This window comes from Oryx dammah, unplaced genomic scaffold (assembly GCF_014754425.2).
Source record: "Oryx dammah isolate SB20612 unplaced genomic scaffold, SCBI_Odam_1.1 HiC_scaffold_10, whole genome shotgun sequence".
NCBI classification, from domain to species: Eukaryota; Metazoa; Chordata; class Mammalia; order Artiodactyla; family Bovidae; genus Oryx; species Oryx dammah.
The window spans coordinates 25,794,167-25,818,230 of record NW_024070194.1 but is presented as its reverse complement, the minus strand read 5'-3'; the positions used below and the strand labels follow the sequence as shown (position 1 = coordinate 25,818,230).

Here is a 24,064-nt window from a genome sequence, read left to right as displayed (position 1 = left end):
CGATAGAAACCCTCCACCTGGAAAAGAGAACCCCCTGTCAAGTGTCCATCTTAAAACCAGCCATTTGTTTGCAAAACAAAATGATCTTAATATGCTTCCCTTTTAGCAGCTAAAAAGGAAGAAATGAAATCACCTAAGTTTGGAATTATAAACAGCTATTAGTTTTATGACAATCCAACTTTTAAAATTTTTCCCCTAACGTCTGGCATTTGTTTTGGGTTCTGCCTGGAGCCTTCTAAGCATTTCCTTGGAAAGATGTTGCACTTGGTCCCAGGCAAAAAGTCAAAATCAACATGCAAAAAAAAAACATGCCTTGGGTAGTTTCGAGGATTCTGCAATAAGCAGATCTTAGTTAGAGGGCACTTTGCTTAACTAAACTTGGAACCTATTTTTTTTAAAAACGTCCAGTAGATAATTTATTAAACTACCAACCAATTTTCACCCTTTATCCTAAAGTAATCTTAATAGTAAAAGCAAAAATCTAAGTTCTCATAGGTATGTAGAATGGACAGTAGGGTTTGTTTTTTTTTTTTCCCTTCTAGACTTTGCAGTTAACTTAAGGGCCCCAAATTCCAAGTTCGCTAAGGAAAATGAAAAAAAAAAAAATTCTTAAAAAGTAATAAATCTCAAATGAATCTGTAATAGCTGTGTTGGAAGACCAGAAGGGGGCAAACATGTAAGTGTTTTAGGCTCAAAATATAATAAAGAAGCAAAAAGTCTCCTTCTATAAGGGTTAATTGGGTGGGGAGGGGGGCTGGTTAGGTGCAAGCTGGGGGGTGCTAGACCACTATTTAAAAATAAAATGACTTATTCACTATACTTGAGTAAAAAAATAATCTGTAAAAAAATTTTTTAAATTAGTCTTGTTATGATTATTCCAAGATATTGGTTATAGAATCTGCCCTAGCAATGGGGGTATGGACGGCTGGGTGCATCCACCATCTTACCAAAAACCAAGTGCAACTCTTGAACAGGAAACGTCCTTGGGTTCTCATTTCTGTTGGCACAAGCATGTCTTATTTCTAAAAGATCTTATCTTACCTTCATCAGTACAGTCATTCAGAGGCATTCCTTCCACTGCCCCCTACCCATCCCTACAACTTCCTGCCTTGAAATCTCAAGTCCTAATGGTTAGGGATCACCCCCATGCAATGGGCTGGTTCCTCGTAGGGCTAGGACTACAATGACCCAGCTAGCAGGGCCTACACCCTATGGCTGCAATGCACACATTACCAATCACAGGCTCTGTTTGTGTTTTTTTTTTTTTTTTTTTTTTGTGGAACACACGCAGGTGAGGCCCCAGCCACCTAGACCTGTTATGTGACAAGCAGCCATCTGAGTACCAGTCCTTACTATCCTGACCATACTCCTCTCTGATGCAGAGTGAATCAATTTATGCACATCAGATAGGGAGAATCCCATCCCCTGCCTGCTTCAAACAGAAGCCCCTAAAGAACCCCTAAGTGGTAGATGAGATCACTGAAGGGTTAAAATCTATTTACGCCATGATGTACTATGGATTAGCTACAGACCAACTTGCGTAATCAGCAATCTTAGACCAATTCATTATTTCCTTCCCTGTAATAATTTCCTTTTCTCTTCCATTTAGGGTCATCTAGTGAACTTCTGGAGGTCACCTTCTTCTCAGAGATATTTGGAAATCAGTTCTACCCGAGAATGTAGGATCACCAAGGCTGGAATTAACATTTCTGAGTGGTTACTAGTAACTGAAGTTAGCAACTTTTTCTCTGAAGATAATAGTTTTCTTTTTAAGGTGATCAGGTTATGATCTGTATGAGCTCTGCCTTTCCTAGGATTTGATGTTGATGTGAGGGCAGTGGTTCTCAACTGGGGGTGATTTCTGTTCCCCTCTTCCAGGGGACACTTGGCAATGATTGGAGGCAGTTCTGGTTGTCACACTGTGTGTATGTGGTGGTGGTGGATGGGGTGGGGTGTGTGTGGGTGTATGTGTCTATATCTGTAAATGTGTGTATGTTTGTGTGTATATGTATGTATGTGTATGCGTATGTTTGTGTATATATGTGTATGCATGTATGTATGTGTATCTGTGTACGTTTGTGTGCATGTGTATTGTGTGTATGTGTGTGTACATTTGTGTGTGTATATGTATGCGTGTGTGTGTGCATGTTTGTATATGTGTATGGTCGTGTATATGTGTGTTTGTTTGTATGTGTGTACGTGTGTCTGTATGTGTATGTGTGCATGTGTATTGTGTGTGTATTTGTGTGTGTGTGTGTGTGTGTGTGTGTATGTGTGTTACTGGCATCTAGTAGGCAGAGGTTAGAGATGCTCCCACACATTCTACATTGCACAGGTTGGTCTCCATGGCAACATGTCAGTGGTCTGCCTATGGAGGACCCCTCTGTTATACAGAGCCCCCTGAAAATGCTAAAATCCCAGCAGAGAGCCAGCAGGGAGAAGTCACAGTTTAAGAATAAGAGACTAGGTTTGACCAAAGCTCCAGGGCCTTACCAACCAAACGGGTTTTGATCAGAACCTGGGCTTTGTCTTGGGGTGGGGTTGCAGGGAAGAAGGACCCTCCTCTATCTTGGCTGGCTCTCCTCTTCCCCTCTCGCTGTCACTACAGATGTGACACCTTTCTTCTGCCTGTACCACCTCACCATCTAGTGGTCACCTGAAATACCAACTCACTCCCACCATCTCTTGGCCCTTCTAGAGTCAGTCAGTAAAAAAATAATTCATATTTGGGGGTGGGCAGTGGGTGGAAGGACCCCTGAATGACATATATGATTTTATGAATAAGTTAATGGAGTAGACTGTGGGCCTCCCAGACCTATCCAGAGAACAGTGATTGAGAATTAACACGGACAACTTGCTATAACTTCAGAAACTACAAAGGCCAAAAAAACTTAGGAGGTACCTTACGGAACCACAGGGAAACAAGAAGCATCTACTTAAAAGGGAGTGTCCATGTGTCCCAGCAATTTCAGTAGCTGTGTACCTCATAAGTGACACGCCCTATTTCAACAGGTTAGTTTGTTTTCTTTTTCAGATGGACCAGTTAGCTACTGGTATGGCTAAAGAAACTGAGGCCCAGGCCTGTGGTCCCCCAGGTCCGTGGGGCCTGGATGGAGACTTGCCGAGATGCAGGACCTGGCTCTGTATCCTTCAGCAGAGCCCTGGCAAGCAGCCTCTCTTGGCCATGGACTACATTACAGTGTCTGCTTTTAGTCTATGTGCCTCATCACAGGAATTACTGTTTCTTTTTAAAAATCCCACAGCTATAAACTTACCTGAATAAAGGTTCCCTGTAAAAAAATATATATCTATATCTATATATCTATATCTATTTTCACAGTCATTTGCAAATTAGCAGTCAGTTTGAGGCAAGGCAAAAGTGCTCAGAGAGGAAAGAGAAGTGAGGTGCTCTGGTCTTTTGATCGTAGGGGAGAGGTGAGAGCTGGATAAATCGAGTTCTTTTTCCCTTAGAAGAATTGGCGCTGTGTGCTGACATGGAGGTTGGGAAAGCTTGTCTGTGGCACGCCTTCAAAAGTGAGTACGAGATTTCCCTTCCCATTATCAACTCATTAAGGGAAATTTAAGGTACTCACTCTGTCCTACACACCAAGTATGTGTGACAACTTCAGAAACGTTGACTGACTCATAATAAATTTGGGATCCGATAACAATTTATGCCTTTATACCTCCCTCCTCGCCCCACTTTGAATCATTAAGAAACATTCAGTAAGATCTTATGTTCAGGTTCTGTGGGCAGAACTCTACGAGTCAAAAGGCTTGAGAATTCTCCTGAGGTTTAACAAATTACCCTGCAGTGCATTCTTCCTCTAAGGCAGGATGGCAGCGCATGCTCCCTTAACGTTCAGTTCCCTGCTCTGTCACAGATCAGTCCCCTAATATCCTTCCCTTTTACAGCCCCCAGTTGCTGCCTGGGTGAAACTACTCCAGGAATTCTGATTGGGGGGGGTGCGCCTCTCAAGGGTTTGCTGTTTGTCAGAGACCAGAGCGTCTCATGTCTCAGCTGAGCATGTCATCAACAACCAGGAAAAGTCAAACGTGGGTATTTTTGCGTGTTGTTCCCTACCTCATTCTCGGAGCGTCTTCTCATCTTCCATTCCCAGTGGCTGCGCTTCTTCTCCATCTGGCTGTTGGAAGGAAAACTAGAGACAATCTTTTTTTTTGGCATGTGTAATAAGCACAGAGCAATCAGTGCTCAGGACCCTGGGCTCAACCACAGTAGTGATCTGATTTATACATAAGGGCTAATAAAGAGGAGGGGAGGCGGCAGCGAGGGATCTGAGAGGGGAGTAGGTAATGCTTTCTCAGGACAGGTGAAGAATAAGCTCCCACCTCATCTTGTCACTCACCTAACAGTGACTCCACACCATCATAAATGTGGCAACGTGTCCGTCTACTGCTTGGGTTGACTCTTGTTTATAAAACCTGGATAAAGAGTGTATTCGGAAACGTTGAGAAGGAAAAGACAGGATGGGTGCCTCGGATTTTTAGAATTTGTAAGTCTCACAGGGAATACCGTAAACAAAGAAGACAACCAGTGATTTCCCTGGTGGTTCAGTGGTTAAGACTCTGCGTTGCCAATGCAGGGGGTGTGGATTCAATCCTCGGTAGGGGAACCAAGATCCCACAAGCTAAGAAAATATGAAACAAACAAGCAAATAAAAACTCTCACTTGGACCAAGGAGAGAAAAATCCAGGAAGACAAGTAGATGCCTAAAAATAATGGCTGCCATTTATCAGACACTTATATGTGCCAAGCCCTTAGTTAAAGTCTCCTCTCAGTTTTCAGTATCTGGTGCCCATTTTAGACAATGAAGGAAAAGGACACATCCTTCTCTGATTCTTCTGGAAACACCCCTCCCCTCCCTTTTCAGAGGCTCCTTGGCCTACACCAATGGTCAGTTTGTATCTGGGGCTTCCCATTAGCCTTCCTCAGTTTTACAAAGGCCACTTGGACTAGTTGACCCTTTAGAGGAATCCCAAGGAGAGACCCCGGCCCGACTTTCACCATCTTATGCCCTGTATGACCATGGGCCACAACAGGAATCTGATGGAACAAAGTCTCTTTCAGTCTAATTCAATGAAATCTGTTGAGGTTGAAGTTAACAGGGCCAGAGTCTGAGTTCCTCTTCCTGGGCTGGGGGCGGGGCAGGGCTGGATAGGGTTAATTAGGCTGACCAGTGCTTGCAGTTTTCTCCTCAACTAACTTTTTTCATTGTTAGTGGGGACCCTGTCACATCAACTGCAGAGGACAGTTTGCCTTTGCAATCTACGTGTCTCCCCAAAATCACTTCATGGGGAGGGATTTAGAGGGTCACAGTTGTCACAGTTCTGCTGGGGGTGAGAGGTACGTTTCATATGGTGGGGAAATTGACTCTAAAAAGATTCATGGTTGATATGGAGAATTTCAAATCTAGTCAGTTAGGTTACCTTCTCTAAAAAAGATGTCTTTTTTTTCTTTTTTGCTTAATATCAACCTTCCTCCATAAAAGTCAAAGGTGATTTCTAAGATTATGCACTGACTCTCACTAAGAAGGAATTAACCCTGACTAAAAGGAAGGAATACTTTTTAAAAAATAATCACTATGAAGAATATTGAGCAAGAGTTATTTTAATAGGGTCATTAGATCCAAGCCAGGAGATTCTAAACAAGTCTATTACACTGGAACACTAAAAATGGAGGGGGCTAGGCATAAAAGCAACTATTTTAAAATGATGATGATGGTGTATTTTGTGTGTGTGTGTGTTTTTAGTAGAAACCTGAGTAAAGAGAAAAACTTTAGACCTCGCTAACGAATATTTCTGGGGGATTTTTAAAAGACTTTAAGGAAAACCTGCTTTTAAAAAAAGAAGTCCAACAAACAAACTAAGGCTGTGGTGTTGGCAGATGGGTTACAACAAATGTGGAAACAAAATACCACCAGAACAGTGACAGGTATTCCAGAAATGGGGAGGCTCACGTTTCATGGACACACAGTGGACATTTATAAGCAGGGATCTGTCTGGTTCTGGCTATAATTCAGGAAGCAGAAGACTGCTGGACACCTGTCATCTGACAAGGGAACTAGAGAACACACAGCACACTTACAAAATGATGCCTTATAGCGTATCACCGCATTTTGGGGACAAGCAATGAATTAGAAACTTCTGACGCCCTCACTTATCTTGCAGAGTTGAGCAAAAGTACCTGACATTTAATCACTAGGCTCTTGGTTTATTTGCCTATGAAGTGGGGTCCCATCACATTTTTATTGCCCAAGGCTGTTGCAAAGGACAAATGTGACTGGATGAAAGACATTTAAAAATACAGTAAGAATGTGCTATCATTATGTGTAATCATTACTATTACAGGTTACTAATAACTCTGAAGGCAGTGAAGCTGTTCCTTTCAAACTGGAGGTGGGGAAGGTAAGGAGGTGGGAGGAATAAACAAAAAAGTGACAAACCTTATTTTATTTTTTTTGCTTAATACCAGTTTTCCAAGGTATCTGTAATGTAGGCAAATGATAAAAACTAACATAGCTATATAGAAAAATGGTTTTATTTGAAGGAAAATCTGTAGGAAATTGGATTTTAAAAGGCAAGGAAGAGATTTTTGGCCTGATAAGCCATGACTTTCCCACTGCAGCAAATGACTCAGTGGAGGCATTCTGAATAAGGAAAAAAGGGCTGAACTAAAAAAGGAAAAAAAAAAAAAGGAAAGGGGTACTCTAGCAGGATGAGATGGAACCCTCACTGTTGTAGTTGGTGGCATAAATGATCATACAATTAATTGAGACTCACTGTATAAATAAAGTGTCATGACAGAATAGCCATTATTATATATATAGCATTTACCTGCACAATTTTAATAAATGTAGTAGCTACTAAGAAATTCTAACCTAGCAGTCCCTTCAATTCTTAAAGGAAAATGATGGAATCACCCAAATTAGGTTTCAAAAAAACATGTTTAAGCCATTGAAATTACTCAGAAAGGCAATAGAAACATGGAAATAAATCTATTGTTGGATAGTGTTGAGTAAGAAATGGGCTTCACTTTTTTAGCTATTCTAGAATTTCAGTCATGTTATCGACTATCTAACCATTTACCTATCTTTTTAAGATTCTCTGTAATGTGGTTAAGCTGTTTGGGCAATAAAAATGGGGAAAGTATATACACAGAAATGCACACATGTTGTTAAAGCAACATTTGAATCTGTATGTCACAAATTATCAAAATGATGGTCATTTGGTCTGCATTTTCAAGGGTGGGCATGTATGGATATCTCGTTTTATGTGTTAGGATTTAAATATTAGTGAAAATGTTTGTCCTAGATGTCCGTGGGTCTTCACCCTGCCTTCTCTCCCCCTCCCCAATCAGTCATTCAGATCCAGTGGGGTACCTCTCTTGTCACTTCGGCAAAAACAAAAACAAAAAAAAAAACCAAAATCTTATCAGATTGCAGCCTGGCTCAATGAGCCATGCTGACACAGCAGGCAACCCGGCTTTCTGAATTCAGGTTTTCCTGATAGACAGGGCCCAAGGCTCACCGACTGTAGTGCATGCAAAGGTGCTTGACCTGGGTGTAGGGCCAGTGCGATGCAGGGTGGCCCCAGCTAATCTTCTCTATAAGGTGAATTTCCCCCCCTGCATCAAAACAAGAATAAGCAAGGGAAACTTCTAATGTTCTTAAGGCTCAGCCTCAGACATGGACTGTTTGCTACAGGGTAGATGTTTGTCTAACCTATGGCATAAGCCTCCAGTCTTGATTTAAGTGGGTGGTGCGCCCCACCCTAAAGCCCCAGAATAGGAGATTCCGGGCATGGAGCAAAGGAGAATTTAGTGAAGATCTGCTTGAAAGGGTTTTACAAATGAGGCAACTGAGGCTGCAGCATGTGAGGGACACTGCCAATTAGGCGTCAAGTGCACACTGTGCCTTGGCTCTCCTGTCTGCCCCCAATTATGGCCCCTCCCCCATCACAGGTGTGCTACCCAGTGCTATGTTTGGAATGTTGAAATGGAACTGTTGTGGCAAAATCAGTTGTCTGCAGGAAAAGAACACATTGTCATTTGAGGCTCTGGGCCTTTAGTGCAGTTAGGGCATCTGAAGTGTAAAACTATCTCCCTCCTGGATGTTTTTGAGGGAAATGATGCTGTCCTTATTTCCCTGGGTGGGCATGAATAAAATGACCATCACATTTAAAACTGTGACTCGTGGGAAGCACATATCACAACAGCACACAGTTATATGGCACATTACAAAATATTTAGCAAATGTAGCACAGACTGAAAAATTATAATCTTGAAATCCCTCGAGAGGGCTTAGAGAATAAGCAAAATAAAGAAGTTAGGATTGTGGAGTTTCACTTTTGAAATCTTCACTGAAGCCACACATTCAGATCTTTGCTAACTGCTGCTCTGATTGTGGCACAGGAATCAAGACCCAGATTTGAGCTAAGGAGAATCTAGGGGAGGGGGAAGGAGGGAGGGGGACTGGGCGGGGCCAGGGAAGGACTGGGGAGATGCAGCAGAGGGTCTTGTGGAGGGGGCGGAGGAGGGCGGAGGCCAGGGCCATCAACTATCCTCCCAATGGGATTATTAACAGATCTTTTAATGTTTTTGTATCCCAAGCCCATATGCAGAGGGTCTTACCTTTGAGCCTCTCTGCCCCCAGCTAAAGCTGCTTGAAAAAATTCACATATAAACATTTACATGTCTCACAATTTTTTCACATTTTATCCACACACTTAAAATACACTGGAAGCTTGTTTTAAAAAGTTTTATTTTAATTGCATTTCAAACACAAGATGGGCTTTCAACGCATAACCCCTCTCTTAGAACCAAGCCCCTCCTACTGTATTTGGTAAAAGGGTAAAGGATTGGCTTACCTCAGGCTCTTCCCTAGGTTAAAAAAAAATGATTTCATAGTTCTTAAACATAGCCACGCCCATCCGCTGGAACCAGTCCCGGTGTGGTTTGTAGGATTTTTTTGCCCCTCCTCCCTTCATCCCCCACCAGGTAAGCCGAATGTGTGCAGAATACCAAATTTTTGTGCGCAGCCCCGGACACCCCAGATACCTGCGTGTCTGGTTTTTCAACCGTAAAGGCGGGAGGGTTTGGCGAACGAATAAGAAGTGAGGAAACGCTTAGCGCAAAGGGGAAAAAAGAGAGAAAGACAGACAGAAAATAGGTTATGGAGGCCGCGCGGAGGCGGCCCCCGCCCCCAGCTCAGCTGGCGGCCCCACATCCTCCCCGGCATCTCCCGCTACTTTCTCAGGCTTTTCGCGCCGCCCGTTTCGCGCCGCCCGCTGCAGAGCGCCAGCGCCAGCACACAGGTACCGCCGGAGTGTGTTGTGTGTTCACGGAAAGTTTTTGCCCGCGCAATGGCGCAAAACACAAGACAGCCCATTCCCCGGTACAAGTACACAGTCGGCGGGTAATCTGGGGGGTGCCAGGGATGGGGGTTGGAGAACACTTGAGGATACCATGCACAGGCGGACACAATGTGGACACCAATGCACACCCGCGACAAGCTGTCCGATACCGGGAAGCCGAGCTGGGCGAGGCAGGGACGCACGTTCTCCATCAGCCCCCAACCCACCGACGGCCCCAGCCAGCTAGCATGAGCGGCCCCTCAGCGCCCCCCCACCCCATCCCCCCGCCCCGCAGTTCCTGGCTCACCTGAAGCCCCCGCCTTTCTTGCCGTCCCCCACCCCACGACTCGGCGACGTGGTCTTACGATCGCTGGCACTGGTTTGTCCAGCTGGAAACGACCCTCAAGTGTTGTATCGCGCCATGTTTATCCCCCAAAGGGCACATTCTCCCCCACCCAAGCCCACCCAAGATTCCTCCCGCTCCCAGGGCAAAGTTAGGGCCCCGTGCTGGAACTTTCTGGCAGGTTCTTCCCGCCTCGGCCCAGACACCCCCCTCCCGCCGCCAGGCCCGGAGGCCCATCGGGCAGCCCTGCCACCCGCTCCCGGGGTTCCCGGGTGGCCCTGCTCCCCACGGGCAAAGTCCGCCGCATTACCTAGAAACAGCATGCGGTGCGTATGCGAGTTGTCCATCTTCTTGTTCTGGAGTTGCTTGTTGGTGAGCTGGCTATGTCTCTTCTCGGACCGCTTCTGGCCAAACTTCCCCGCGTTTTCCTTGCGGTCCTGTCTGCGCTTCTCCGCCAAGGCAACCTTCTTGACCTTGGGGCTGAAGGAGCCTCTGAACTGGGGGCTCTCGGATCCGAAGACGCAGCCTCGGAAGGCCCGGACGAGGAAGTTGTGGAGCAAGTTGCTCCGGGGCTTTCGGCGGCGGCGGTTTCGCTTGGACGAAAACCAGCGGCGGCATCCGAAGGTCCCATCGTCGGATTCGTCTCCGCTGTCGCTGCTGACCGATATCTGGTCATCGTAGAGGTAGCAGCAGCTGGGCTCTGACCTGCCCCGCCAGGCAAATGCGCGCGGAGGCTGCGGAACAGGCGGATCGGCAGCCTGGATCTCCGGGCTGGGGGGTCTAAGGAAACTGATCTCGGGTCGCGATCCCGAGGTGGGGTTTGCCCAGGTGATAGGAGTGGCCCTGGGGACGGAGGCTGCCCGGGGGACAGTGGCTGCCCTGGGGACAGTGGCTGCCCGGGGGACAGGAGCCGCCCGGCCAACAGGGGCTCCCCTGGCGACAAGAGCGGCCGGGGCTGCCCCAGCGACAGAAGCGGCTGGGGCGGCAGGAGCGGCCGGGGCGGCAGGAGAGGCTGGGGCGGCAGGAGCGGCAGGGGCTGCTCCGGCGGCAGGGGGGTCTGGAGCAGCCGAGGCTGCCTCGGCGGCTGGAGCGGCCAGTGCTGCCTCGGCGGCGGCGTCTGGGGCTCGGTCCCCGGGATCAGGGACCTTGCCTCCCTCTGCGGCTGTGGTGGCTGAGCCTCCCTGCATCTCGGCTGCTTCTCCCTCGGCTGGGGGTCTCTCTTCCTCTGCTTGCTCTCTCTCAACGGGAGCTCCGGAGACCTCGATGCGCAGATCGTCAAGCACGACTGGGGGGCTGTCCATCTCGCCGGGAGCGTCATCGACCCCAACGGGGGCGCTGCCAACCTCGCGCGGGGGTCTGGAGACCTCCATCGGGGGGCTGTCTCCCGCGAAGTGTGGAGAAGGTCTGACAGCCTCTCGAGATGGGCTGCCGATGATGCCGGGGACCCAGAGGGGGGGCTCGTTCGCGGCGGGAGTGAGGAGGATCGCACTCGAGACCGCGACTGTCGTGATCTGGCTGCCCCCACCGCCGTCGATCTGTGGGATAGCTCGGGGGAGCCCAGGGGGTGGGCTGTCGTCCCCCAAGGCTGCTCCATCAAACTCGAATGGCAGATCCTCCTCGCGGGGAGGGCTGCATCCTCCTCTGATGCCTGCGTTTGCAGGTCTGATGGCTCGGGGCTCCTTGGGAGGAGCCCTGAAGACCACCGAACCTGGGCCTCCTGGAGCAAGGTCTGAGACCTGCAAGGGAGGTTGGTTGTCTCCCTGGTCAGGCTGCTCAAACTCAAAAGGCATAGCTTCTTCTGGTGGAGGGCTGTAGCTTCCCAGGCTTGGAATGGCCTCATGGGAGGCTCCGGGCTCCATGACTGGTGGGCTGAAGGCCTCAAGGCCTGCACCGGTCCCAGTGGTGTCTCCAGGATGCTCCAGGGTAGGCCAGAAGCTTCCCAAGCTGGCCTGCTCGACCTCGAAGGGCATGGCTTCCTCGGGAGGGGGGCTGTACCCTCCCTGGGCTCCGGCTTCCTTGATGGCCTGGCTGAGGTCCTGGAAGTTGGGTCTGGAGACCTCTGGGGGTCCACAGGCTTCGCCTTCAGTCTCGATGGGGATGGGCTCGCTGTGAGGCGGTGGGGTCTCCATCTCTTCGGCTGGGCCAGGCCCAGCACCGGGGGCAGCTGCCCCTGGGGCCTCCAAAGGTGGTTGCTCGGGCTGTTCCCCGAGTTCAAGGGGGTTATTGCGTTGTCCTGACATATTATTGCCGTCGAGGCAGTTGCGCACGCCCATAACACGGTGGCGGCTTCTTAAAATAAACTTGGGGCCCCGTGAGACGGAGCACCCAACCGAACTAGGGTGAAAAAAAATATTTTCAAAAAATTTAAATCAAAGTACCAGCTGGAAAGTTCTCCAACCTCACTATCCAACCCTAGTGAGGTCTAGGGGTTCAGGGGTTCAAGGCCTCGAACCCCAGACCATGGCAAAAACAAGTCTATTTTTGCTGGTTGAGTCTTGGCTCCTTTCTGGTCACTTTTTATCCCCTCAGGCTGCCCCCTGGACACCCCCCACCACCTTTGGCCTTACTTGTCCCCTCCTCTCTCTTTTGCTCAGTCCCAGGCCAGCCCCGCCTGCTTGGATCAGAGGAGCGCGCCGATTCGGTCCGAAAATCGCTCGTAGTGCTCTTTTTCTGCCACCAGAGGACGCAGGTCCAGTGTCGAGACGGCTCTGGGAGCCGGCGCCAGGCTCCGGGAGCCCCAGACTTTGGGTAAGGGGGCTGATGCGCGCAGGCCTCGCAGGGACGTTTTGGCTCCTTCCAGTCCTCTCCCTGACTGATTTGTTGTGTTTCTCCTCTCTTCTCCCCTGGTCAGAGAGAGCGCTCTCCTGCGTTGCAGGACACGTGACGCAAGACGTGGGCCCCGGGCTGCGGGAGCGCAGGAGCTGAACCCTCCCTCCCAGACCCAACAGACTCTCCTCGGGGGGAGGGGGGACTGCAGGAGTGTTTCGTAACCCCAAACTACCCCTGAACCCCTGAGCCGCAGCCCCCAGCCCTGAGCAGCCTCAGATCCTAAGTCCCGAGTCTGGAGCGCAAGGCTTCGGGCACGTGCGAAGGGGGTGCAGGAGCGCGCGGGGATGCGACAGGTGGTCGTGAGCCCACCGGCGGAGCAGACTGGTGGCGAGGGAAAAGAGGCTGACGAGTGTGAGCACGCAATTTGTTTTTAAAATGTGTTCGGGGTACTTTACATCGCTTCTACGGCTTTTGTTTGCCGGTTGCCGAGGCGGGCTCCTATAAAGCACATCAATGTCCCCCATCCCCACCACATTCTGGGGTCTCTGCAGTGGCCTAGGGTGACGCAGGCAGGGTTCTTCTCCGTTCATGGGGACGACGATAAATACAAGGGAGTAAGAGGGTCTTGGGTATCTACTACCAAGACCCTACAAGCGGTAGCTGCCGCGGCACGGAACTGGGGGTTGTGGGACGCACACAGGGACCCCACAGACTGAAGGCCCCAGAGTTCCAGAAGTCTTGCTGTTCTGGGAGAGGGCTAAATGGAATTTCAGTTGAGATTTATGGCCGGTTTAAGGTGGTCTCGGAAACTGAAAAACCCTGTGCGCACCGAACCCAAAGATACACACCGTGCCGTGCGGGCAGCTGTGACCGCGGTGCGCTTGTTGCCCGCTTCGGGCACCGGCTGAGGGGTTGATCAGTCAGCTTCTCTAGCCCCTCTCCAGCCCCCTTCAAGTTCTCGTCGTCTCGCTATGGGTCCCCCAAAACAGCTGCTTTACTTTTCTAATGCTTGAGCCCACTGAGGCGGCACTAAGCCCGGCCACAAATCCGGCAGTCGCCCGGCTTGAGCTCCCACCGCCGTCGCTGTAGCGCGTGGTGGGCTCAGAGCCGGCAGGGATAAATGCCAACACCACCTGGGTGGGGTTGGCATGCACATGGACACAGACCAAGGTTTGGGGGTTCGCGGAGGGATTTGAGCCCCAGGAAAAATTTGCTGCGTGTAGTTCATGTAAAACCCGGGACTCAAGCATCATATCTGTCTCGCCAGTGGGTGACATGGACCCATGAGCCACTTTTAGGTGGAAGGTAGCTGGGCAAGAAGGAGGTGATCACTTGGCCTTAGGGCGTGGGGAGGGATGGTACGTGCAAGGTGGGCTGCGGCAAGCGGGGCGCATCGCTTAGATCGCATCGCCTGGATCGCTGTATCTACGAGCCACAGTCAGGCTAACCGCGTACGCACACACACTCCCACCTCGATAAACCTAACACATCCCTCTTTGAACGAGGGGGTCAGAGACACCGCGCATCACTGCCCCCGTAAACCACCACCTATGCGGATGAGCTGTGCGGAAGAAAACTGACAAAGTCGGACCTCGGGTAATGTTTGGAGCCCCGCCCCCCCCCCAAGGGCGTATCATCTCAGCTCTTCGGGTCAATACACTTCCAAGTACCAACACTGAACTTTGGTTCAAACTTTGAACAACTACCCCCACGCGTAACGGCTCAACCTTTTGGGCATCCACGGAATGTGCCAACTGGGTCGCAACAGTCAATTCACTCCCCTCAGACCCCAGCGCTGGGTCAGCCATTGGGCTGGGGTCATGCCAATCAAGGCTGCCTAGCGAATGAGCGGGGGGCGTCAGACCGGAAACCGGATGTGAGTGGGAGGTCCAATAGGGGGCGCCGCGTTGGAACGCCCTAAGAGGCTGTGCCGCTGGGGTGGTTAGGAGCGGTTGGTGGGCGGGCGTATGGCGGCCAGGCCTGGGCCGCCACGAGGCCGGCTGGCGCTATGGGGTCACTTCCTGACGCCCCAGGTCACCGAGGCTGAAAGGGGAGGTGGGGTCTCTCAGGGAGCAGCCCTCGTTCTCGCCGATGGCGGTGGGCAAACCCCTAAGAGGGATCCGCTGCCGGGGCGAGGCGAGGAGGAGGCGAAGGGCCTGCAGATAGAGGGCCAAGACCCTGAGGAGAGAGGGGGCTCACTGCCCCGATGCAGAGGAACAGCCCCAGATGGATAAGGAGTTGAGGTCACGGGGATGCTGAGCCCTGCCGAAGTGGAAGGTCAGTAGGCGTCGCGGTTTGGAGCCTCAATGAGGCCGCGATGGGGGCCCTAAAGGGACGGTTTACACTCACCAGGCCTCGCGCACAGTCCACGTCACCGAGGCTCTTTCCCACAGCACCATTCACCAAGGAATGGGTGTAGAGAGTCTGTTCTGCATCCCCAGGAGCCTGTAGCACCTGGATTATTTGCCAGGAGAGCACACGCACTGATGGGATGAAGATCGGGCCGACAGTATCCTCCCCCCTAGAGGCTAAGCAACATAAAAATGAAAGGAAAGACCCCTCAACTGGGGCGGGGGGGGGACCTTGTTGGAGAAAATGGAGTTGCAGATGGGCCTCCACGGAGGGATGGATGGCTAGGCTGTGAGCAAAAGTGGGGGGATGGGAGACGTCGGCCTACCACGAACAAAGATCCAATAGTAAGAAACGTGGCACACGGCTGGATAAAGAGAACAGGTCACCCGGCCGGGCCTGGGGGAGCAGTGGGAGATAGAGGCAGGGAATACTGGATAGTGTTTCTCTGAGGATGCCATGGAATAGCAGGGCAGTTTGGAGGCTTCTTTGGTAGGAAATGGAACAGATATTGAACTTTTTTTTTTAATCCTGCAAGTGAGGATTTGAGCCTAGTTTTAGGGCAGGATTGAAGCAGTGTGGAGGATGGTCCTGCTGAAGAGAACAAAGGAGGCCCTGGCTGGTCGTGACCTTTAAGGGAGAGAAACAGGCCCAGTGAAGGAAGCAAGAATGCTGGAGGGAGGGACTCAGAGGGATCCCAGAGGACCCTCCAGCAGCTCCCGGGTGCAACATGCAAGGGTCAGGGGAGCCCAAGTCTGGCCCCTGGGATGGAGAAGTCAGGGAGGACCTGGAGAAAAGCTGGCATGGTGCCTAGCCAGTCTGGTTTTGGACCTGACAGAGGGGAGGAGGAGGTACAGTCTGGGTGGAGATTTCTTTGAGCCTATCATTTAGGAGGACGGGACCAAAGTCAAGACAAGACCCCAAATTCAAAGTGACAGTTATCCTTATTAGGATATGAAATCACTTGATCAGATAAAATCTTCAAGGGGAGAAATAAATTTGGTGATAGACTCTCAAACACTTGGAGCACTGGAGAGAAAAAGGGGGAACATTACAAGAAAGAGTGGGGGGCCTAGGAAGGGCTGGGTGGAAGCACACCAGAGGGAAAAATTTAAGAACTGGTCAGCATAGCTCATTTAGATGGTGGTTTCTCTGCCTCTACACTGGTTGCCTTCTGGGGCCAGGGAGTTCTGTGCTGTGGGGACTGTCCTGGGCACTGGAGGATGTCTAGGAGCATCCCTGGCCTCTACCCACTAGATGCCAGTAGTATCCCCTTCGTTGTAGCAACTAAAAATGTCTCTAAAATTTGCCAAGTGTCCTCTGGGAGGCAAAACTGCCCCCAGTTGAAACCACTGGTGTGGGCTGAGAAAGGATCCTTAGACTCAAGTAGCAACTGCCTTAATTTGAAGGTAAATTAGGATCAGGAAGAAAAGATTGCGGTATTTAATTCCAGTGTCCCCCTTTTGTCCACTCTTGTTTATTTCACTGTAGTGACTGGCTACCAGAATCTGAAAACCCCAAATCTCTTGGATGAGTGGGGATCAGAGCTGAAGCTTCACCACAAATCAGAAGTGGGACTTGAGAGACTGGCAGAAGGGTAGCCAGATGTTGGAAGAGCTGGCTAACCTGAAAGGCAAGCTGGGTAGCCTCGCCACAGGGACCCAAGAAACCAGTATGGTAAGAGCTGGGGGTGATCAGCTGAGGGGCTAACTGGTGACGACTCTAATTGGTGGGACTGTCTGGCGAGCCCATTCAGGGCTGGTGACCTTATTGGCCAAGACAAACATGGCCGACCTGGATGGAGGTAGCCAGAGGGCACAGTTTTTAAGATCTGCCATTATGATTTTATAATCACAAAGTATTACCTTAGGCATTGATTTCCAATTTTGAATGGATTTCTATCAGGGAAAAGGTAAATATTTTTAGAAATGAGCACAAAGGGGGAAGGAACATTAGTTAATGGGTTCATGTAGCCTAGAAGAGGAAGGCAGAGACTAGGCAGGGTGCCTAAATTAAGACTGAGCTGGGGTGAAGCTGCAGCCTGGGGTTTGGCGGCCACCCAGCAGGGCTTGTGCTAGGGTCTGCAGTGAAATGGTACCCTGAGAGGAGGAAAGGCTGGGCTGTCAGAAGCCAGGTGGAGGTTTCTTGAAAATTGTGTATCCTCAACTACTTAAAAAGAATAGGGTTTCTACACTTCATGCATTGAGAAAGGATGGGAAATACTACGCATGTTTCAGTCAAACACTGCACTTCTAAGGAAGTCAGTCTGTTCAGATCTGACAGCCCAGGTGCCACAGGGAGTGATCAGCTGGCTTTTTGTAAAGAAGTAACCCCAAATGAAAAGACAGTATTTCTTCACTGTTGATTCTTAAACGGCACCAGTGTCACCTGCAGGGACATGGCCCCCTTCCTTGGCAGCCCCACATGACTCCTTGCCAACACCGCCCCCCCGCCAACTCCATCTTCTGCTCTATTGATGCCTCCATGGCAGCACACGTCATAATCAGTGAACGATCGTCAGTGTACTTACGTCTGGAGGTTCTTATTCATTGCTAAAGGCGCATGGCCTATCCAGACTGTAAGTAGCTGCCTATCAGCTTTCTGTTTTAGTTCATCCCTGTATCCAATAAAGAGAAAGCAAAATGGAAGAGGGTCCCTTGAGAAGGAGGAGAGGTAGGCAAGAGAGAAGAGAGCAGAAACCAGGACAAAGAAAACGATCCCTCTTCCCCTGGTGGTGGCATTTCCTCCCGGGAGGTGGGGGGATGGTTGGCAGGGGGCAGTTGGCTGAGCCCTCTCTGCAGCCCCCATGTGTCATTAGCTGGCAGTGGGTTACTGTCAGGTGAGGAAAAGGAGAATCTTTTCACCAGTTGTGAGGAAAAGGCAAAAGCAGAAATGAGAGGACAAAGGGAAGAGAATTCAGGCAACGATTACGTTTCGTAGCCTCCCAGTGACAAATGTTTTCTGAGTGCTGACTGAGTAGCAATAAGACTTTGATGCTGTTCAATTAATTACTGTTCAATTAGGACTCACTGTGCCCATCCTTTTACCTCCCAGCATCTCCTCTGCCAGCCTCAGCCGGTGGAGGCAGCAGCAGCCTACTGCTGTCTGCAGAAGGGTCTGCGTGACCAGGCTATTTCAGCAAATGCCAAGTGCAGGGGAAAATGCCTCCGATGGATGAGGCTTAGGAGCAGGCGCAGAGCTGACATTACAGACAGTGGCAGCCAGAGGTGTGAAGACTTGATCTCAGATTAAAAAGCCCCAGGGGCCAAGGGTTCCCACCAAGAATCCAGCTCTCTTTGTTCAGCTAGCCCCTCTGTTCAGCTCACTAGCTGTCCTTGGTGGCCCTCATCTTGGAACGGCCACCCCATTCTGCAGCCACACGTGAGGCTGGCACCTGACCCCCTTGGGCTTGTAGGGTGGGTCCAGACATTCTCTACAGCCACCTGGATGGAGCAGTGGATTCCTCCTCTAGGCTGGCTGATGGTGCAGCCGAGAATTCCAGGGGAGGAAGTGGCTATTCCAGATTAGAGGAACAATGCCACCCTGGGAAGGGGACTAAAGGGGGCAAAAGTTGGGGGCGGGGATGGTGGGAGGAAATCCCAGAAGAGAAATTTGGCTTTAGTGGAAGCTCTGTTTGAAATTTCGGTAATTCTTGGTGGAAATTCCAGGCCCCCAGGGGCTTCTTGGCTGCATGACTTACTCCTCTTGACTTTGTAAGGGGAATGGTGTATTTCACCTTTGTACACAACCTCAATTACCCAGAGCAAAGTCTCCTAATGAAATCTAATTGAGACAGCAACATAAGCCAGGGCACTCAGAAGCCGGCTCTTGCCTAGGGGAGGAAAAATTTGTCTTCTTCAGCTTGAGGGTGGGTGGGGGTCAGTCTTGGGACTCTGATCCTCACACCCCTCAAGTTTGAGATTTGGGGACTCTTCCCTGAACCAGAATCCAGGACTTAGGATTTAAACCATATAAAGCAAGGTTTCCTAGGTTGTAAATCTTCCCATTTGATTGAAGCAGTTGAGGTGTATATATGACAGCTCGACTGCACCTATGAAATTGAAACTTCTGGGCCAGGCCTGTAAGACTCTCAGGGGGACAGTGACTGCACTCCACTGTCACCCTCAGCTGTGAAAAACGCTCTTCCTAATACTAAGCTGATGTTCCAGACTGCCATGGAGGCTCCGTTAAACCTTTTCCTCCCCAAATCTCTTGCTTTAGCCTGTTCTTTCTAGCCCTAACACAGGTTTTGTGATCCCCACCTCCAAACCTCAGCCTCCTTTCTTCCCAGGTGTCTCATCTCCCTCCATTTTTCCTTTTTCCTGTGACTTCCCCTACACTTTCCTTTTGTAGTCCTCAAATCTCCCACTGAATTACAGCATTGCATGCCCTGGAATGTGCAGGTGGGGTGCTGGAGTGCCAGCTCCTCTCAGATGTCCTGTCTTTACTGGCTGGGTGCTTTCAACAGGTGACAGTGGCCCCGCACTGCACACTCTTGGCCTTGGAAGAGCTAAGTCACTAGGCTGTTTACTTGGACTTCTCTGCCATGTGAATTCACTAGCACCAGTATCGGGGGTCTTGGGGGAAGAAACACGAGATTTAAAGAAAACAAACATCAGTAAAATTCATCTTATATATAGCCTTGTGATATGTAGCCCCCGCAAAGGTTAAAATACAGAACGAAAATGGGATGTTAAATCACTTAATTTGACATAAATTAGTTTTTCTTAAAACACTTTTTAAAAAACAATTTCATGCATTTGCAACAGAGGTAAGATTGGTTTGGGGGAGAGTGCAAAAAAACCTTAGCTATTCCAGGAGCCCACAGTAGAGAGGCAGATACATGGTGTATCTCTGAATCTGTGGTATTCACATTTCATGAATGAGGACTAATTCAGAAAAAAATGTCTGAAAAAGCTCCTGGGAGGGAGCGATAATGAAGGGGAAAAAAAGGTTGAAAGAAAACTGGTTTATCCTAATTAGCTGCAGCCTCTGAGCCAATTTTTCAGGTCAGTCCTCATCAGGGCACTTGTAAGTGTTACTAGAACATATACTCAGCACTTGTGGTCAGTTTGAGGTTGGGAGCATTTGTCTGCTCTCTCCCTAAATGGCGAGCATCTCCAGGCTGCCTGCCCCGACCCTGAAAAGCCTATCTTCTGACCCTGCGATGAAGGAGGGCAGATGAGCAAACAGCACACCTAAAACAAACAGTAACTCTTAAGCTTAACAGCTGCTTTTCGAAGGCTATTCACCCACCCCACTCCCCCATCCTTGTTAGTAAGAGGTTGTGGTGGAATTCTGAATTCTCTAACCTGTCTGCCTGAATTCTCTAAATCCTGTTTATGGATTTTTTTTTTCCTGCCTTCTGCACCATTTTTGCCCCCAATGCAAAATCAGATTTGAGAAACTCAAATTAGACAAACACAAAACAGAAAGATTTCTTCACAACTGGTGTTTTTATTTTATCAACCTTTCATTTTGGGGGGAGGGAGGCTCCTTTAGCATTAAAATCATTGATCTGAGTCAAATTGGGAAACTCTGGGCTTTACTTAGTCACCCTGGAGGTACTGGGAGCAGAAAGGGATGCTAGGACCTGCTCTTCAGCTCCTTTATGTTCCATATGAAGAAACTGAGGCAGAGACCGCTGGGCCTGACCTCAGGCCACAGGCAGGGGTGGTCGGTCGATGAGCCTGAGATCTTAGACCCAGCTGTCCAGCTCTGGGGCATCAGAATTTAGAAAACAGCGACATTAATGGCAAACCCGAAGAACAAGATGAGGAATTCCAGCCCTCATTCTAAAACGGGATTAAAGATGTAATTTGAGAATCTCATCGCCTCTGCTGGACAATTTTTAAGGGAAGGGCAGTCCTTGAGTTGGCATATGACATCACTCTGGAAGTTTGATTTGATTCTAGTGATTTGTTTGTAATCAGTCACCTTTGTGTTAAGAGACATACTTTCCCAGCCACCAAGATTTTTGCTCAGTTTCCTCTCTGTAGCCTCCCTTTACATGAAGTGCAGTGATAATATAGAAAAACTGAGTAAAATCCATGCATTTTTTTTAAAAAAGCTCATTTCTTACCAACCTTGAAGTTTCAGCTTTCTTCCTCATTAAACCTTCTATCACAGCTGCTAAAACTGAGGCTAAAGAGAAAAGGGGTGATAGCAGTTCCAGAGGAAAAGTTTCTAGTGCGTTAAACAGACATTATCTTAATTCCAAACTTTAACATTCCCAATTCCTGAATTCTGATAAACACAGATTAAATGTTTTGTTTGCCAAACCTTAGAAATAAATCTGCATCAGACTGTTGACACCACACAGTATTTGAACACTGATGCATGATTTTCCAACTCAAGTTCAGTTAAAAGAACACTTTTGTCCAAGAAAAAGCACATTTTTATTAAGCAAATGATTAATGTAGCAAAACAAAAAATCCTGAATATTGGAGCAGACCATTTAATCAGCTTTATTGACTAGTTTTCCCCTCCTCTTCCTTTCTTCCTCTCCAGTCGAAAACCTCGTAACTGGCTAATTCACCCCTGTGGTCAACTCTAAGGGCTGCTTTTTGGGAGCCGATTTCCTAAGTTGCAAGGGCAAATAAGGCCATTCAGATGTTAATACCTCAGTGCAGCAGGGTGAGACAAAGGGCTAGTTGGGAGACTAGAGAGTGGGGAATGCTTGGAGAAGTTGCCAGAAACGCTTCTGGAAGAGAAAGGCAGCTAAACACCAGTGCTGTAGGTAGAAAGAGGGCTTTTTGAATCCTGTGTATAGCAAAAGCCCCTCTCCGTGGGGTGGGGGTCCTCCCCACAGGGGGTTGGTATGTTCCTCAGGTGTTGGGTATGTTCCTAATGACTCTTCCACCTTGGAATCAGGATGGAAGGAGGGAGAGGGTGGGGGAAGGGAACTGAGTGGGGGAGGGTAACAGGTTTTCTCACTCCGGTAGTTCATGGAGGAGTGTCTGAAAGATGGCCAACAGTGCGTTCCTGGAAGGGGGGACCCAGCCCCTCCAACTAACCTGGAATAATGCCTACAGTTAAGAAAGCCACCCTCTCCCGCGCAGGCTTCTGTTTAAAAAACAGCCTGAGACTGGGGTGACAGGTGTGGGCGTTGCACTGAGGACTTTTTTTCAACTTTTATATGCTAAAGCAACATGTTTCTCTAATAAAAACCCAGCTCTACAGGAAAACAGTTCCCCTAGACTCTCCAACCTGGGAGGGCAGCCCCCACACTGAAAAGCCAAGGGCATCCTGACCGCAGCCGCCTATTCACCAGAGACCTTTAACTGGGTGAGCGCAGGCTGCCAAGACATCACCAGAGAAAAAGCCAGCACGTTCAATGCCTCCAATAGGAACACTGCGCCGCCGTTTTTACACCAAGTAGAAATGTTAGCTTTGGGGCGCCCCATTTCACCTAGGCAGTTTAACGCTTTCAAGCCAAAGACAGGGCACACCGGACCCGCCTCCAAATCCTAGGCAGCCTTCGGATTTCTGGACACTTCCCCCGCTGCCCAAGGAAGCCCCCTCGCCGCTGTTTACTAGTTAAGACCAGAGCAGCATCCAAGAGCCATTAGTCAGCGCTGCAGCCCACCAGAGCGAAGTTTTGGGGCGGCGCGACGCCTTCCCCCGGGCGGAGACCTGGAAGGAAGACCCCTTAAGATATGTTCTGAATATAAGCCGAAACCTTATTTTAGGAGTCTAAGAACCCGACCCGCCTTTTCAAGTCTCCAAACGCCTCACTTCCCCCCCAAATCCTTCTCATCAGAATAGCTCAAACCAGCACCAAACGAGACGCCCGCGCACCAAGAAAAAGATCAATTTCCAAGTCGGGGGAGGTTTTGTAAATACATTTTCACTAACCAGTCTCTCCCCCCAGGGTTGGCGAGAAAGGCACACTTTACGCACGGAAGATGCGTTACCGGATTGCGGCGTTTCTGTGCTCCAGCTTTGCCTTCAGGTTACAGATTCCAAACAGCCCCACCCGAGCCAAAAATGGCCGGTGTGCGCCGCCAGCCCTCCCCTCCCCGAGGCTACCGAAGCCTCCGGCCCCTTCCTTCTCTCAACTAATCGCCCAGGGACTTGCGGCGGCTCCTACACCTTTCCCCAGCTCAGCGGGTGCTGCGCTCTTTCGGAATGCGCTCTTTGGCTATGCGCTCTTTGGGGGTGCGTTGTGGGGTTCCCTGATGATAGGCGCGACTCCAACTCCAGCCTGTTCCTTGTTCCGCTTTACCTTTCCACTCGCGACCACCTCGCTGACCTTTTAACTACTATCTAACATCCCCAGGCAGCTGCGCAAAAAGCCCGGGACCTCTCTAGCCAAGATGTACCCAGCCTCACCATCAGACCAGCTGCGCCAAAAGGTTAGCGATGCCGCGACACGACCACGTCCGTGCCCCCAACCCTAGTAGTCCGTCGGGCACCTCCCGAAACTCCCGTACCTCCTCTGCTTGCCCTCCAAGCACAGGTGATTCGTGGGGAACCGCCGGCTGGCTCGGAGAGGTCTGCTACGAGGCGCTCAGGCAGGTGCGCACGCTTTTTGCTGCGGTCTCTGGCCCGGCGAGCGCCCGGGGACGGGCGGTGGCGGCCAGGACCGGCACACAGCCGCGAGGGGCACTGGCGCCGAGGCCCCGCGGCTGCAAATTGGCAGCAAAGGGTCCTGGGCTCCAGGCTCCAAGCGCCTTAAGCGCCGCGCGCGCGATACTTTCCGGGAGCGGGCAAGTCTCCGGAGTTCTCACCCAATCCCTGCCTGGTTACTTTTCGCACATTGCAACAGTGTCGCTACAGCGCGGTGGTTCTGCTTTCCGAAAGTTGGCGCGAGCACTTCTGAACCACGTTTTTGGCACCCGCCATGGCCAACTGGTTTGAGACTAGTTTCTCTAGGAGGGGAAAAAGCACGTAAAATAAGTGACTTACCCGTGCCTTCTGTGTGTGCAGCTCGAAACCTGGGGTGCGCCCGGGATTCAGTCGCGCGTCCTGGACACGGGCTCGGAGACCTCTGGCTGTTTCCAGAGGGACGCAAAGACGCCCCACCGTCCAACAAGCGTTTGGCCACCTGGGCGCCCACCGGCACCCTGGGGGAGATCTGGGGAGCCCTTCCCAGTTGGCCCTGTGCCCCTGCCCCTCCCGGGCTGGCTCACCGAGGCCCGCTGTCTTCCCGCTTCCCCTCTAACCTGTCTTTCTTCCCTCCCTTCCTCCCGCCGGTCCTGCACTGACCCCAGACTCCCCAATTTAGCA

General features: G+C 50.2%; 2 protein-coding genes across 14 annotated transcripts in view; both read right to left on the bottom strand.

The window, feature by feature from the left end:
* Window positions 1–24,064, bottom strand: part of LOC120869379 (neuroendocrine secretory protein 55) — a 63,006-nt gene that overhangs the window by 37,754 nt on the left and 1,188 nt on the right. The gene's annotated exons all lie outside the window — the stretch shown is intronic.
* Window positions 1–24,064, bottom strand: part of LOC120869377 (guanine nucleotide-binding protein G(s) subunit alpha isoforms short) — a 69,885-nt gene that overhangs the window by 44,665 nt on the left and 1,156 nt on the right. For 3 of the 11 annotated variants that reach the window (XM_040248674.1, XM_040248675.1, XM_040248676.1), the window contains exon 1: window positions 10,026–14,373. The exons of 3 other annotated variants lie outside the window; for them this stretch is intronic. In XM_040248674.1, the coding sequence (XP_040104608.1) occupies window positions 10,026–11,988 (1,963 nt within the window). In that variant the 5' untranslated portion in view covers window positions 11,989–14,373. Of the gene's footprint in view, window positions 1–10,025; window positions 14,827–22,735; window positions 22,799–23,268; window positions 23,532–23,743; window positions 23,913–24,064 lie in introns of those variants that run through there. 5 more of the 11 variants (XM_040248689.1, XM_040248690.1, XM_040248685.1 and 2 more) reach the window with 5 other exon arrangements.